The 16,159-nt window shown below is 37.9% G+C and overlaps 2 protein-coding genes across 3 annotated transcripts; one reads left to right on the top strand and one right to left on the bottom strand.

Annotated features, from left to right (window-relative positions):
• The first annotated feature begins 4,558 nt into the window (after positions 1-4,558).
• LOC129797215 (methanethiol oxidase) lies at positions 4,559-9,011 on the top strand. 2 transcript variants are annotated; one of them, XM_055839582.1, is made up of 3 exons: positions 4,559-6,081; positions 7,138-7,350; positions 7,908-8,200. In XM_055839582.1, exons 1-2 carry the CDS (start codon positions 4,855-4,857, stop codon positions 7,327-7,329), a joined length of 1,419 nt encoding a protein of 472 aa, XP_055695557.1. In that variant the 5' UTR covers positions 4,559-4,854; the 3' UTR covers positions 7,330-7,350; positions 7,908-8,200. The 2 variants fall into 2 exon arrangements, with proteins under 2 accessions (XP_055695557.1, XP_055695558.1); XM_055839583.1 differs by lacking the exon at positions 7,908-8,200 and adding an exon at positions 8,565-9,011 and having other exon boundaries at positions 4,575-6,081.
• Positions 9,012-9,120: 109 nt separating this feature from the next.
• LOC129797204 (uncharacterized) lies at positions 9,121-16,156 on the bottom strand. The gene is made up of 8 exons (XM_055839559.1): positions 14,903-16,156; positions 14,506-14,833; positions 12,415-12,702; positions 11,846-12,307; positions 11,530-11,771; positions 10,381-10,562; positions 9,696-10,303; positions 9,121-9,350 (listed from the first exon to the last, which is right to left on the bottom strand). The coding sequence occupies exons 1-8, from the start codon at positions 15,165-15,167 to the stop codon at positions 9,152-9,154; spliced, it is 2,574 nt and encodes an 857-aa protein (XP_055695534.1). The 5' UTR covers positions 15,168-16,156; the 3' UTR covers positions 9,121-9,151.
• Positions 16,157-16,159: the final 3 nt, after the last annotated feature.

The following is a 16,159-nucleotide window of genomic DNA, read 5'->3' as shown; positions in this document are numbered from 1 at the left end:
ATTCTAGCCACCTTTACTTTTTTATATTCTTTATCTCTTTGACATTCCAAGCATTGTTTGCCCATATGTACATCTTAATTCAGCTATCCATCTGTCCGGTCGCCCTTCTTGCCACTTATGAACAGTTGATCTACATTTTAAGCTATCTATGGTTATCCCAACTTATATTCTCCTTCAATATCTCCCAGTTATCTGCACAGCAGTGCATTTTAATTTTAATTCGTCTCTTGACTTGCAAGCCCTCCAATCCTGAAACTCTCCTTATACTGAAAATGGTTGGTTACCCTGCTTCCTTGAGTAACTTTATTCACCTTTTTCTTTACCTTCACTCCAAATAGCGTCAATTGCTTTCTTTACAGAATTTGAATTAACTTGGAATCATTGCATAAGTGAATGATATCTTAATGCAAGCAAAATAGAGGATTCTCATAGGAATAAACTCACTAATAGTAAAACTTTTCTTATGTATAATGTACTTGGATATGATTGATCGACGGACTTATAGAAATTAGAAAGAATTGGGAATTTATTTTATAACTCAATTAGATTCCTATTAGAACTGGTAGTATATGAGCAGTAAGGATGTTACAAAGACACTTGTTGTTTATAGAGCATCCATGTTTCATATGGAAACAAACTCCACCGGAATATCACACACAATATACAACCTACGATCTTTCATATGCCTATCGACTTTCATCTCTAACTCCATAATCTATTCAATCCTGATGCTTGAAACTACATTCCTAAGCTGCAATCTCATCTTACTCCCACTGATTCCTTCCCCTTGAATTCCACCACATAGTTGTCTTCTGCTGCTATTGCTCTATAACTTTCCTGCTTGATTGTACTGCTACACTCCAATACAATAGCACCTCCTGGTGTTGTTCTTCGTACCTGCACACATGTGTGCTTTCCCTGAACTAGTTGTAGAATGGATCTCTTGTGATTGTCCGGATCATTTTCACATTGAGGTGGAAGAATAGTCATACAGATGGAAATTACTCATATTTTTGTTTGTCCCAAATAATAACTTCCAAACGTCCTGACAAATTTCCGATGCCCCTTGTCTAGTACCCAGCCATTTGTGCTTATTTGGGAATAATTATGATTTATTCGAAACTAATTCCTATTAATTAACACTGCATGAATGAAAGTTATGTATCCAGTTCATTTCTTTGTTTTGCCGGAAATCGTTACCCAAATTAATGCCATTGTTTAGATTCTTTTGCCAATCTTTATTTTTTTTATTTTCCGAAAATTTCAATAGAGTTGTATGGTATCAATTCCAATCCGATAGAGTTCTCTTTTACCTTTGGCAGTGAATTATTCTAGAATGAACTCTTCACTCTTCCTAATCATTTCAACATAACTAACTACAACTCAAATTCGACTCTTCTCAAATGTTCTACTTTATGGTCTGTTGAGCTTTCAATGTGTCCGATTAATGAATTCGATCTGTTAGGAAGTCCTTTTAGTGGTTTCTATCTTTACAAACCATTTTCTCCTAATATGTTTGCTTCTCCTGTTTTCCGTTTCCCATTATCACTCCCCGTGAAATCAATAATAACCGTGATTTCTAAATGAAGTGCATTACCGGTACATCTTCTTTTAATCTGGATCTTATCCTGTCCTGTTCTAATTTCTCTTATTCCTCATAACTCATTTTCTCGATTCGTTTTATCTTTCACCGACAGCTTTCTGTTTTACGACCAAAAAGATCGTGGTTTATTAAGGTCCTTCTCCGTTTACCTCCTGGTTGTTTCTTCACCCAAGATTTTATGTGTTTTCCCGACAGCTGGCTAAGTGTTGGATGATCACTTATCTCTGCTTGTATACCTGGACCCTTTTCTTGGTGCGGTATTACATACAGTATTCGAGTCTTGGGATTTCCACTCATTACCATTCCAGACTTTACGATCGCTGGCTAATGGCTTGAAAAGATGCCGACGACATGTTTACTACCTGCCAATCTTCTTCGGTACCCTACTCAGATACCCTAAACTTGCCAGCACTGAGACCTTCCCCTAAAGATGCAATGCAAATCCAATGTGAAATTCCCCCAATTTTCCCCTTTCTCTCTGCACAATTTTTAGGGAAACGGTGACTCATTTCCCCCTAATCCTATTTTGATACCACTTGATACCTGGATGTTTTCACCAGTCCTGTGCCGAACTATTGCATGGAAATCTCCCAAGTAATCAACCATTATGGGACATTCAAATCAAAAGATCATCCCCTATTAATCAACATTATAAGGAATTTAGTGATCATTATTCCCTGTAAACCTTAATGTACTTTCTGTTTAACACAGTGGGGCCTTTGACCCCCAAATGCGTCAATATTGGAACGGACTCACCAGATCAGCCATTGTTTGCTTCACAGCATCACCTTTCTTCTACAGCTTCACTCCTGATTTTCCTATGTAGTTTGTAGGTGTAGACTTCTATTTTGACCACTACTGGAGCATGGTTGCTTTATATCTCGGCATATTCCTGCGAATGAAACTTAAAACACATGACCATCTTTTCCTTAACCATCGCCGCGATGGGGTACACATGTTAGTGGGTCGGTTTATTTTGGCTGCGGCTTGAACTAATTCCTACAGATTGTTCTTTCACTCATGGGATCCCATTCACACATCAAATTGATAAAAATATTAAAGCTCATGAATGTTGAGATTTCTTAGGAATCCTTGTCCACCGATGCTGTGTTTCCTCCATTTGCGTCTTTTGCTTCGCTTAAGCCACGTAGGATGCTATCTCCTCTTGATGCAGTGATGGTCTTTGTTCCTGATGCTGCTGCCACTCTTTGTGTGAGCGTATGCTCTTCTTCATGTTGTTGGGGCTTACAGAGCTCTCAGCACTCTTCACTATACACCCTTTTGCATTTTTACACATACACACCACATTGATGCTGTTCTTTGTCTCATCACACTCGGCGTCCTTTCTTTCTAGGGAAAATGACACTGTGGCTTAATTTCGCCAGATAAGTCGCGTTTTGGCTTTTCTGCGCCCTGGGTAACTGTCCCCTTGCTTTTTAACCGTGCAATATCACTGGAAATCTTCAATTTCACTGTTTTCTGAGGACTTTTCACAAAAGGACGCTATACATGAGTCATTTTCACCATGTACCTTTTCTATTATTTTCACTATTCACCAATTTACTCGCGATTTTCAGCGGTTTTCGATCACTAGCCGCTTCTGTGGATCACCCTGGCATTGGTGATCCCACTTCTGAGTGTAAAATAAGCACAAGACTCTTTTCTATTACACATAGGTATAGGTATATCTATAAAGCCTCAGTACCCCTACCAATGTCTCCACTATAATAAAATGTAAAAATGCAAGTGGATTCTTTAGTAAACAAATAAAACATGCGCATGAATCACCCGCAGATAATCGCAAATTATTTTACATTTACATATTATGTACTATTTTCCACCTCTTTGACCTGCAAAAACGCCGTCTGATGAGTGATTTGGGGTGTGATGCTAAGTTTCTTTTAAAAAGAATTGCACGAGTTGAAAAAAAAAAATGTAACCGCAAAATAAATCATCATGTCGGATCTTCATGTAAATTGTATTGTGAAAAGGATGACGAAGAAGACTTTTCTGCGCCGTCTCTTGGCCCAAGAATATCGATGATGGTTGGATTCCAGGAGTGACGTGATTGTTCAGTGTTGTGTGGATTATGTCACCCACAAACACCTGGTTCACCTTCACTTTTATTGTTATTCAATTTTTTTACTAGGATGAATCTCTGCCTCATGAGCTTTTCGAATATTAGTGACGTGATCAGAACTGTGACTAATTTTCCAAAAGCTCTAAAAGCGAGCTTTTACAATTATATATAGCAACTCTAGCAACTTTGTATAAAAATCTTGCAGAACTTTAGGGGTCTCTTCAAAAGCTCTTTGTTAAAGTAATTTTGTAGGCGGTAAAAGAGAAAAAGAGATAAAGGTAAGGCGTTCACGAAGCTTATAAGTGATTTTTGTGTATAGCAATAATATTTGTTTAAAAGATATCTAATCTAATGTGTAGGTATAATCTAAAAGAAATATAAGTCAAGAAAATTTATATAGTTTTGATAAAAATCTGGGGATGTTTTAGCTTAAATCCTCTAAGATAAATATTTAAATTATTCGTGTTTTTTTGAATAATATGTTGTGAAGCAATAAACATTTTATCGTGCTAAATAAACATAATTCAATTAAAAAAAATCATGTGATAAGATTAGATTTGAATGACTAATTTATATATTATAAAATAAAATGATGACGCGCAAACCGTGAGATACAAAACGAGATGCGGAAAGCAATGCTGGTTTTGCATTTTAAATTTTAAAACATTAATTGAAAAGAATTTTTCTTGTTAACAAAAAGGAAATCTAATCAACCCCAATTTAGTCGTACAGAGTGTAGTTGATTGAATAAAGTCTAAAAAAAGAGATAAAGATTTAAAATTAACTCACGTTTTCTGCTTTTCATCATTCTCAGCTTCAGCTCACAACAACTTCGAGTCGTACCACTTGGATGAATAAAAGCCGGTAGCTGTGCTTCTCAATCTTCAGACGCGAGACAAGTTCAAGGTGATCCCCTCTGCATTGAATATTTGTTGTGGCTCAAGAATACAATTAATAAAGTAACAAATAGAGAAGTTCTGGGGAGATAAGAAAGACCAACCAAACAGTTTCTCCGTATCTTTCTCCGCAACAGCAGCGAGACTGTCTGCTATCGCTCCCAGTTCGAGTACTCAAATCATCAGCACCAGCAGTCGTTCATTGCATACGAGCAGTGACAGTTGTGCTTCTTATAGACCGAAACTTTACACACGGATATTAAAAGTGCAAGAAAATGCCATCCTGCGGTCCTGGATATTCTTCACCCCTGGCAGCCATGGCGGGTCCCAAGGAGAAGCTCCTCTACGTTATTACAGTGCAACCGGATAAGGAGCATCCCGAGGGAGATTATCTCTCCACCGTTGATGTCGACCCCGAAAGCCCAACTTTCTGTCAAGTCATCCATCGCACATTCACTAATCGCCCTGGAGTTGAGATACATCATTGTGGCTGGAACACTTGCTCCAGTTGCCATCAGAAAAATGCTGATGAGAAGTGCCTTCCGAAGAGGAACAAACTCATTCTACCAAGCCTCACTGGGGACACAATCTTCGTGATGAGTACCGAGAAAGATCCCCGAGCTCCGGAGCTCATCAAGGTTATCAATGGAGAGGAAATGCGCAAAATGAACGTTTGTGCTCCTCATACATCACACTGCCTTGCAGATGGAAATATTATGATTTCGACACTTGGGGATGCTGATGGCAATGCAAAGGGTGATTTCGTTCTCCTCGATCCCGAGTTTAACTTGAAGGAGACTTGGACACGAGGCGAGAAGAAAGCCGCCTGTGGGTATGATTTCTGGTATCAGCCCTATTTTGATGTGATGGTGTCCTCCGAATGGGGTCCACCACGTCAATTCCGACGCGGATTTCATGCAGCTGATCTCGAAGATTATGGAACTCATCTCAATTTCTACCGTTGGAGCACAAGAGAGCTCGAATATTCCATTGATTTGGGCAAGGAGGGTGTAACACCCCTTGAGATTCGCTTCCTTCATAATCCCAAGAAGGCTGAGGGCTTTGTCGGATGTGCTGTTTATTCCAAGGTGTTCCGTTTCCACAAGCCCGAGGGTTCGGATAAGTTTGTCGTGGAGAAAGTCATCGATGTGCCACCAAAGGAGTTGGGGAATTTGCAAAAGAGCAATGGAATGATGACAGACATCCTCATATCACTTGACGACAGATTCCTCTACTTTAGTAATTGGACTCATGGTGATGTGCGTCAGTACGACATCAGCAATCCCGCAAAACCCAAACTCACTGGTCAAATCTTCCTCAATGGTGCCATTGTGTCCGATTCAGGGCTTGTGGTTGTTAAGGATAGGGAGCTCTCGAGTCAACCAGAACCGGTCTTCGTGAAGGGACGGCGACTCGAGGGAGGCCCTCAGATGCTTCAGTTGTCACTTGATGGGAAACGACTCTACGTCTCTTCCAGTCTCTACTCACCTTGGGATAAGCAGGTAAATATTACATTTTCTTTTCTTATTTGATCACTTCATGATTTTATTGAAAATTTAAGGGGTCACCCCATAAAAATTTTTAGTTCGCCCTATATAAAATAGAATTGAGAGTCTTTCATCGATCTTGACCTGAAAATAAATTGGACATATTTGCAAACTCACTGACTATTTGATAAAATGGATAAAATAACCATAACCGTATGCATAATCAATTCAATTGATTTCCTGAGAGTGTGCCAAATATATTAGAATGATTTATTAATTATTTCCCACATTCACATATAAGCCCAGCATATATTCAAATATGTAATTCAGCATGAATAAAATCTGCACGATTTTTTCTACGGAGTGAGGATTCGATAAAAATTCATTTAACCAAATGCTGGATTTTATTGCCAATCCGTGCCCCAGTATTTCACTCATAATCACTTCTATCTGTACATATATTCTGGGTTTAGCAGATAATGGTCCCAGCAATTAAATGTGAAAAATTAATTTCGCAATTTCAGGATCAATGCTTTTTATCCCACTACATCGTGCAATTTTCCTGAAGAGTTTGTGGATTCTGTATTAGTTTTTTTTCATATATGTTGTACGTACATGAACCTATGTAATATATAGGTATACATAAAATGCCTATGCCATGCAAAATTCACTTTTATGCAAATTCAACACTATATATACACTGTTGGCTCGAGTTTAGATGGGAAAATACAGTTAAAAAAAAGAGAAAAAAAAGAGGGAAGAAAAAGTGGCGCACATAATGAACATTTTAGGTGGAAAAGGCATTTTCAGCGTAATTTGTGAAAACTCTCTCAATTGCTCATAAATCCAGACGAATTGCGGAGAATGAAAAAAAAAATGCCCGGGAAGTTTGAAACTGCCTTCCATGAATATTGAATTATCGGGGTGGGCGTTAAGGAAACTTTCCTGTGAAATGTTATATAGTCAGTCACTCACCTACCGACCTCTGCTGCAAGTCCCAGGGTGTGGATCATCATCATCTATATTACCGAAGTTTATTGTGATGTCAAACACACGGTGTGTCTCTTGCAGTTCTACCCGAAGATGGTGAAGGCAGGCGGAACAATAGTGCAATTGGACGTAGACACCGTGAATGGTGGGATGAAGCTGAATCCCAACTTTCTCGTTGACTTTGGCAACGAACCCAATGGACCGACCCTTCCTCACGAAATGCGATATCCCGGCGGTGATTGCACATCGGATATTTGGCTGGCGCAGGATTAAAGGCGAGCTTCTTGTCACACGGTGAGAGGACTTCTTTTTTTTTCATTCACCTCCTCGAAACTTTCAAGCATGCGAGTGTGAAAAAGTTCTTGGCAAAAATTCTTTGCCATTCGATAGAACATAAACTTTTCTATGGCTTCCTCACTTTCGCTCATGTCCCCCTCCTTGCTTCCTCGTCATTTTTTTTATCCATTCCTTGCTGTGTATTCTTTCACATTCCGTTACAGTGATGTGTCCCTAATGGATAAACTTTCTCCTTTAGTTCAATAATCAAATTAAAGTCATGGGGCTAAAAACTTCCTCGCACACAAACTAATTTCTCTACCCTCCCGCATCAAAATTGCTTCACTAATAAATCATCTTGCCATTTTTTGCACTCACTCTGTGATCTCCTCACTCACAGACACACTCTTCTTTTAAAGAGGAGAAAAAGTCGTGAATTTATAATCCAATTTCTAATCTAATATTCTTTTTTTATTTCTGTGCTTTCATTCCAATTTATTTGAGTTATTTCAAGTCAGTACATTCCTAAGTTTTAACAGGATTTATTTTTTTCTTTTTTTTTTCATTATATAAAGGATTTTCACGATTCTCACTACATCTCATGGCTAGAAAAAAATTATCAATGACTTTCAAAATGGATTTTCTGCAATTTCAACTACAATTCTTTTATTTTGTGTAATCTTCTTTTCATTTTGGGTGATGGGAAAATGTATAAACTGTGAGACATAAAAGTGATTTTCGTTGCACTTCTAGAAAAATGAAAATGAAAAAGTATAATGTAACACTGAGAGATAAACTTTCTTAAAAATGTAATGTATTTTGATTATAAAAAAAAAAACAAACAGTGAATAAAAAAATGATTATTATACCCTCTTTTTGTGTAATTTGACCAATTCCTTTAAACTTATTTACAAATTACTTTTTTGTGAAAAAAGTTTTTCAATTACTTCTCTCTTTCTTTTTATTTAAATATCTCTTTAGTAAATTCATTAACTCTGTTAAACATCTCCTCACAAGGACTTTCTTCTTTACGAGAAAAAAAAACTTAATCTTGCTATCGCGCTTTGCGTGTTCGTCTTCATGCCATTTTTTTCTTCTTCCTTAAAACATCGAGTGCTTTCTAATTGTTACACTTTTTTTTCTTTAAATTTACTTTGCTTCATCTAATTCTATATTTTATTTTTTCCCTTTAAATTTAGTTTACGTTTTTTTTTGTTGCAAATTATTTGCAGTCTGGACGTTGAGATATGAAGGTGGTTTTCTCGATTCAATTTCTTTTCGCAATTTCTCGACTCGAGGCGCATCTCTATGTGAAAAAAAAATCCGCAAGGAAGAAATATAAAATATTGTTTTTCTTTCCTGTCGGAGGGACATGCTAGTTTTCGCAGCTCTTCAGGAGATGGAGGAAAAACCACCAACTTGCAGCGGGGAAACGCTCACACAACACTAAAGTGTTACTTTTTTTTGTTCACCTAAATAGTTTCTCTTTTCTTAATTCCATTTCCTAACACACACACCGTCAACGCAAGGACCCCTCTTCTACCGCTCCTCTATTATATACCTTTTCTTTCAACCCCCCAAAATGTTATATATATATTTCCTATCGTTTTTTTCAGTATTATTATTTTTTTCTTTTTTTTTATCTTCTCACCACTACAAAATAGATTAATTTCTCCCTATTTTAGTATTTTTTCTTCTTCTTAACTTTTTAAAGTGTTAATTCAATGAGGTTCTCATTTTTATAGTCCTAAAGTGTGAATTATGTCGCGAAGGGGTTCATTAATTTCATTTTATTAAAAAAGGGTGTGATGATGGTGTCTTAAAAAATTAATTGGCGCTTGAGAAGTACGTGGGCAGAGAAGCAGGCAACAATCTTAAGGATGTTGCTCACTAGTCTCTGAGCTTTCGAAGTCTTATTGGGTGCTGGTGTGGGGGGACCGAGTCTCGTATTGGCACGTACCACCTGAGATCGCCATCGCACCACGTAAACTGGTGGCGTTCGTGTCATTGCTTGCACCCTGTGGGGAGGAAAGCTCAGTAAGTATCAGAGTTGAAACGATACAATTACATCAGATGAGAAACTCCTTTTTTATAGTCGTGATTATTTTCTATATTTGATTTACTATCAAATAAAATGTGATAATTTTCAATAATATAAACCATATCAATTGATTTTTGGTCAATTTCACCAAGGAAATATTTCCAAATCACCTTTTCTCCTTCCGTGTAATTTTAATCTATTTTCATGAAAGAATTCTTTTTTTCTGTACTATGGAAATAAATTGCAGTTTCTCATCTATTTAAAACGTCTCTTCAACTCTGATATGAGTGAAATTAAATAAGAAATTGTGTATGTGACTCACCTCACAACCACCGTGCTGGATTTCCATGGCATTGTGAAAAGTTTGTGCTTGTCGCGTGGACAAAATTGATGGAGAAGTGCTCCAGCGTGATTATTCTCTTCTTCGGCGGGTGAAAATTCATGGATACTGATATTCCAGGCGCCACATGGGCGACTCTGCTCCGATGTGATTTCCACAAAGAGCTGGCGCTCCACATTTGAGTCCAGAATCCAGGTACATTGCTGATGATAGAAAGAATTGAGCAAGAAGGGGACTCCGACGAAATTTCGCGAGTGAAGCTCTCCAGTATGTGTGGTGAAGGTTCTTTGACCACACATAGCATCATTATTGAAAGTATAGGCGGTTCTGAAGATAAATCCTTTTGTATTCCACGAATACTGCGCCACTGAGTACACTAATCTCACTGGGGACCATGTCCGTAGGGACACTGGGAACCATTCTGTGCGAAAAGAACCACACAGGCAACTCAGTGTTTGGTCGTCTTCACCCACAAGTCGCAGATGATCAATCTCCTCGAGTGGAGTCACACTTGTAATGCAGTGGCAACCACTATCGCCACAGAGAGTCTCACACGGAGGCTTTGGGTTCATCCGCTCCAAGTGTTCAATCTGAAAAAAAAGTATGAGGATAATGCATTGATTTGGAGAAGAGGAATAAATGTCTTCTCTTTTAAAAATGAACTAACCGTCACTGTTACACTCTGATTTGCCCCTGGGATAAAGTGGTGAGCACACGAGAGAGGTCCCTCGACATTCCAGTACAGATGCTCATTCCCCAATCCACTCACCATCCCAGTTTCCGGACTGCTCATGCCATAGTGATGAGAATCACATAGCGATGCTGGCTGGAGTGTACCACTTTGCTCCTCTGCGAATGAGTTTGTTTATTTGTTTAATTACAAGTCAAGGAAGTCTTTCAAGTGAAAATTATACGAAAAGAGATAAGAGATGCTAGATGGAAATCAAGAGAAATGCAAGAATAACAGTGGTAAAGGGTAGAAAGAATTAAATGTTAAACATTTAAAGGAAGGTAGGTATTTATTTAGAGTGAGTGAATCCTTGTGTGTCATATTTAAACCTTTTGTGTACATAGAGTCTCGCTTTGGAAGAAAAATTAATTAAATTTGCCGAGGTTCTTCCGAGAAATTTTATTGACTTAATCCTCATAAAAATTCTCACGCGATAGGTTTCTCTTCTGGGATAAAATAGAAAAAGTCCTTCATAAAGCCGTCATAATGAGAATCTATGCAGGAAATGAGATTCTGTCGCCTAGCTTTTAGGTAATTAAATAACATATTTCTCTATATCTTTATTATGTGGAAAGAATAAAATAATCATTTGTCTTAATGGTTTTTCTAATTTTTTTTCATCTCAATTCTTCTGCAGAAAGTAAAATATTCTGACTGTCCCACTCTCATCCCTATATCTTCATTCTATATACACATTCTGCAGTAACTGACATTTTCCCATGAGGTATTGTACTTCAACTTTTTATTTATTAACAAAAAAGCGACAATGCAGAGGAATGTGTCAGTTCAGCATTTTAAATTAACTCCTTGAACTTATCAAACAAGACAAAAATAATCCCACAAGAATTTTACAAAAGAGAAAAATTCGTTCTATAATTAGAATGTGGAGCATCAATGAAAGTTATTATATAGGTGCTACCTATATACTATACATAATAGTGCAGGTAGAACTGAACTAATGCCTTGTCATTCCAATTCACGAAATCGATTGAAACATTTTGCAGTCCCATCAGCAAATGGATCATGAATTAAAGATGCTTCCAATGAAGGTACAGGAAGAATGAACAAAAAAAACAGAATACTCACCATCGTGAAACATGTAGGCGCCATCGATGAACTCGATATCATTGGGGTCGGTGGCTGCAGTTGATCTTCTCAGAGAAATAATTATCTGTGGCCCGGAAGAGATGAAAGTTTGTGGAGGAACAAAGATACCATTTGAGTCACGAGCATGTCTCACGGCAGGTGAGCATGTCTTATGCAATGATCTGCGGTGACTATCATACGACCCATCCATTATTTCGATCACAGATCGACACGATGGAGCCCTAGGAAAATACATAATTTTATTATATAGTTGCAAGGGTGTTTTCTTATTTGGAGAAGTCCTCACAGCACTTACTTTAGTCGATAGTTGAAGAGAGAAATGTGTACTATATCTGTAGAGCGCCCTTTAAAAATAAGACGACAGTTGGTAGCAAAGGGTCGTCCCCGAGTATCAAAGTGTCCAGATCTTCCATTTGATTCCGTTATAACTTTGTCACATGGTGTAAATTTGGGACTTGATCCGGCCCACGGAACACTTCCGGGTGGTTCAATGCCAGTAGCTGGATTCCAAACTGGTGGATGGACAACAGGTGGTGGGGCAGGAGTTGTAGTTGTCTGGGGTGGAGCAATAAATTCCAGTGTTGCAGCGAAACCATTATAATCGAATGGTGGAACGGAGGAGCCCGAATGGAAGACCAATACGAGATTTGGACCTGTGACCACCTTTTCTTCTTTCTGTGAACCACACCACGTTGCTAAACGATCATCTCCCGATGTTGTTCCCACATAGAGTGCCAAATAGTGTGATTCGCATTTACTAGAAATGCATTAAATATTTATTTAGAAGGGGTTTTATCTTAAACTTTTATCTAGTCAGTGATTAACTCTGTCAATAAAGGAGAGAAAATCAGGTTGAAAACTCACTTTTCGGGTAGAAGGAGCGATGTAAAGGTAATTCTGACTTTGGTGTGGATTGAAGATGTCACAATATGATAGCGACAGACCATGTCTGGGGGATAAATTCCTGGGAATCCTGGACTGGCGATAGCACACGAACTCGACGACATACATGAGACATCATGGTATGACCAGTCGCATTCCGACGACGTAACTCTGGTGCCGCCTCGAGGATGAAATCCCACAATGGGATTACTGAGGGAGGTAAAGCTGAAGAATGCCAGGAACTGAGACCTCACCGTCTTTTCCGTTATCCTGTGCAAAAATACAAATTATAATACATTTTTGCCTTTTCCATTCCATATGGGTTGGACTTTTACCGAAAATGGTTGTAAATCTGCAATTTATTGACCATAAAATATTATATTGCCAAGAATTATAATGCCCATTTTTAGTTGGATTGAAAATGGGGAGATATTGTGCTAAACGATTAATGATGGAGATTAAGAAGAAGCTTTTAAAAATTTCGTCATTTTTTTTTTTAATTTAATTTAATAGGTATATACTATTTTAATTTTTTATAAATAAATTATGTGCACACAGACACATGAAATACGTAAAAAAAAAATTAAAACTACCACTCATAAATGGAATTTATTTGTATAAAATAAATTGCAATTACATTTTTTTATATGTATAAATAAATATAAATTGAACAAATTGTTCAAACAGTTTTGTATAAATTGTTATGGAAAAATCATTCATACATACATATGTATATATCTAGTATGTATGTAGGTACATAATAAATTGGTGAGATATGGACGTGGGTAAAATGAAAAGTTAAAAATTAAACAAGAATGAAAAAATGCTCATATCACGAATACATATTTACAGAAGGCGGAGGGTGGTATGATAGTAAGTAAATAATCAATGATATGACTTTTATCTCTCCATGCTATTGTTCTGGAATTGGCTGGAAAAGTGAAATATATGTTGCTAATTAACAATACCCCAGGATTCCCTAAGCAGCTGTTATGCTTTCTTTTAACTTAATAGGAAAATTTTTATGTATTTTTTTTAATTGAATTAGCAGATTTCTATTAAGAAAATTCATTTCATAATACTTGGTACCTATGCCACGATTGTGGTATACCAACTAATAATTTGGCTTTTCATTTGATATACATAACTTTTTTTTTAATTTGATTGCAAAAGCTGATAACCACAACCGAAACTGAAATTTTAAATTTTTTCAAATTGTTAAAAGAACGTACCTAATCTAAAAGAAAATTTAAAAAAAAAACAGTAATACAGTCGTGCTCTCGTGGTAGGACCGTCGTCAAAATGACTTCTCCGCGGTACAACGGCTTCAGAATGAGGAATTTTGCCTTCGCAGTGGGACAATTAGTATCCTACCTTTCCAATAGTACTAATTGTCCCACTGCGAAGGCAAAATACTTCATTCTGAAGCCGTTTTACCGCGGAGAAGTCATTTTGACGACGGTCCTACCACGAGAGCACGACTGTATATATATACTATTCTTCCAATTAAAATTTGTGTGAAAATGATGATTTAAAAAAGAATTTAAATATTGCTGCTCAAAATAAAAGAAAAACAAACATTTTTGATCAAAAAAACTAATTATGTATATTTGAATAGTATAGCCAGCACAACACATGATGAGAGATTTTGTTAAAAGTTTAATAATTAAAATTGCTATTCCTTTTTCCTCTAGAATTTTATACATGACAATCAAAAGTTTATTTTTTGCATTCTTGCATTTTAAATTTGCTTAAACTTTCGTCAACTGAATATTAGAATAACAACATTAAAAGTTCTGAATTAATATAATAGAAGAATGTTCTGTTTGTAGTAATTGAAGACTGTTCCGTTTTCTATTGTATTCTACACGATACATACAAAAGTCCAATAAACCCTGTTAAGCTAAACAACCATGTGAGGTACATGAGATTCTAATAATGTCCACAAGTAAAATAATAAAATTTGGGTGAGAATATTATAAAATCTATGAATTTTATTACAATTTAATTTATTTATTAAAAAATTACGCGTTATAAAATTAATAAAATTGTAGAATATATTATAAAACTTACTCAAATATAAGCGTAGTGGCTCCATCATCTGAGAAAAGAACGGCTGGTGGAGAATATCTTTCATTGGCGCCACAGAGAAAAGCACTCCGACTGGTCTCTGTTCCGCCAATTGATTCCCCAAAATGCAAAGATCCACCCTCGCAGTGTTTCCCATTGAAACGTCCCACGGACACTAGGCGATAAACCTGAAGCTCCACACGCTGCCCAGCGACGGGCCTTAGGTAATATTTGCACGTAACAGGCCCCTGTAAAATGGGCGATTTAATCAGCCCAAAACTGAGACCACTGCTATTTTGCAGTGCTCGGGAATCAAGGGTGATGTTGCACACTGAAATGAGGAGAATTTTTTGATGTGATGGCACCTGTCGTGACACTATTATAGTGAGAAGCTACTCACTGTTGAGACAATTCATCTCTAGGCCGCACTGGACACACCTTCCAGGTGATATTTCACCACACTGACACCCACCACGGACACAACATGCACATCCTGTGTCCGCAGCATCCACTTGGGAGCGCCATTGACATGGGCATCCCGAAGCTTGGCGCGTAAAGAGATCCACTTGATTGTTCGATTCAACTTGAATGGGTGACCATGCCAGCTGACCACTCGATATCCTCGCGGCGCCAATAAAAACCACAAAACACCACCAAAAAATCATGATTCACTTCCGTTCGCAAGAGGGGTGCGTCGGAGACCGTCTTTGAAGAACCCACTCCGGAAGAGGGGCGGAGCAGGGGATTAGACGAAAAAAAATGAAGCACAGAAAACACACGAAAGACGCCTCTCCTTTTTTCCTGTTAATCCACCCTCACTTTTTCAGCGTTCTTCGTGCCCCCTTTTATCGCACTTCATCCACCCTCGAGCAATTTCGTCACAACATTTTTCTCTGTCTGCACCCCAAACGACAAGCAAAAAGGGGATGCACTTGAGAAAAACTATCGGAAAAGTCCTTTTTCTCAGCCACTTTTCGTGCCGCACTACACACACAACATGGCCCTCTTGGCCTTTTCCTCGATTTCCTTTCACACTAAAATCCGTCACCTCACTACTGAGCAAATGTACGCGATGTAGAAAATTCGCGTCTGTCGCACTTCCGGATTTATCAATTTTCACAAGAGTGTGGCCGGAAGGAAGTGAGCTTGTGAGGTGCGATGGAAGGGAAAATGCTCAATGCATTTTCACCGGCGCACAGTGGGTGAGAATATGTCTCGTTTTTCGCAATTTTCCACCTTGACTGTGTGCGAAAACACGGCAAAAAGTCAAAAGGAACTCCAACTGTGAGACACGAGAAAAGGGTAATTGCCACCCCATGGACGACCCAGAAACACCAACCCTCCCCAGCGCGCATGCGGTATCGTGTAACGGTGCGGAGTTGCACGAGATGGGGTGGAAAGTGCTGCTGGATTTTCCACAAACGGATAATACCGTATTAATGCAGACGCTGAGCCGCATTTGGAGCACTCCACTCCATTCATTTCCTAAGCCAAGTTTTCCACAATTTTCTTTATCCAGGAGGAGCTTTTCCAAGATGGCGCTTCAATTCATGTATATAGTAAAAGCATTGATTTTTTTGCAATCATACCTACTATACATATCGTACAGTAAAATAAAACGGAAGATATTTTTATAACTTGATTTTTCATTAAAAAT

Source organism: Lutzomyia longipalpis, chromosome 1 (genome assembly GCF_024334085.1).
Source record: "Lutzomyia longipalpis isolate SR_M1_2022 chromosome 1, ASM2433408v1".
Lineage (NCBI taxonomy): Eukaryota > Metazoa > Arthropoda > Insecta > Diptera > Psychodidae > Lutzomyia > Lutzomyia longipalpis.
The sequence above is the reverse complement of the archived record's forward strand: the minus strand, read 5'-3'. Positions and strand labels throughout refer to the sequence as shown.

Coding starts and splice junctions, on each gene's coding strand:
- LOC129797204 (XM_055839559.1), bottom strand. CDS start 15,167: ATGATTTTTTGGTGGTGTTTTGTGGTTTTTATTGGCGCCGCGAGGATA. Junction 12,308..12,414: donor TCGCTCCTTCTACCCGAAAA/GTGAGTTTTCAA, acceptor ATGCATTTCTAG/TAAATGCGAATCACACTATT. Junction 9,351..9,695: donor TCCAGCACGGTGGTTGTGAG/GTGAGTCACATA, acceptor TCCTCCCCACAG/GGTGCAAGCAATGACACGAA.
- LOC129797215 (XM_055839583.1), top strand. CDS start 4,855: ATGCCATCCTGCGGTCCTGGATATTCTTCACCCCTGGCAGCCATGGCG. Junction 6,082..7,137: donor ACTCACCTTGGGATAAGCAG/GTAAATATTACA, acceptor TGTCTCTTGCAG/TTCTACCCGAAGATGGTGAA.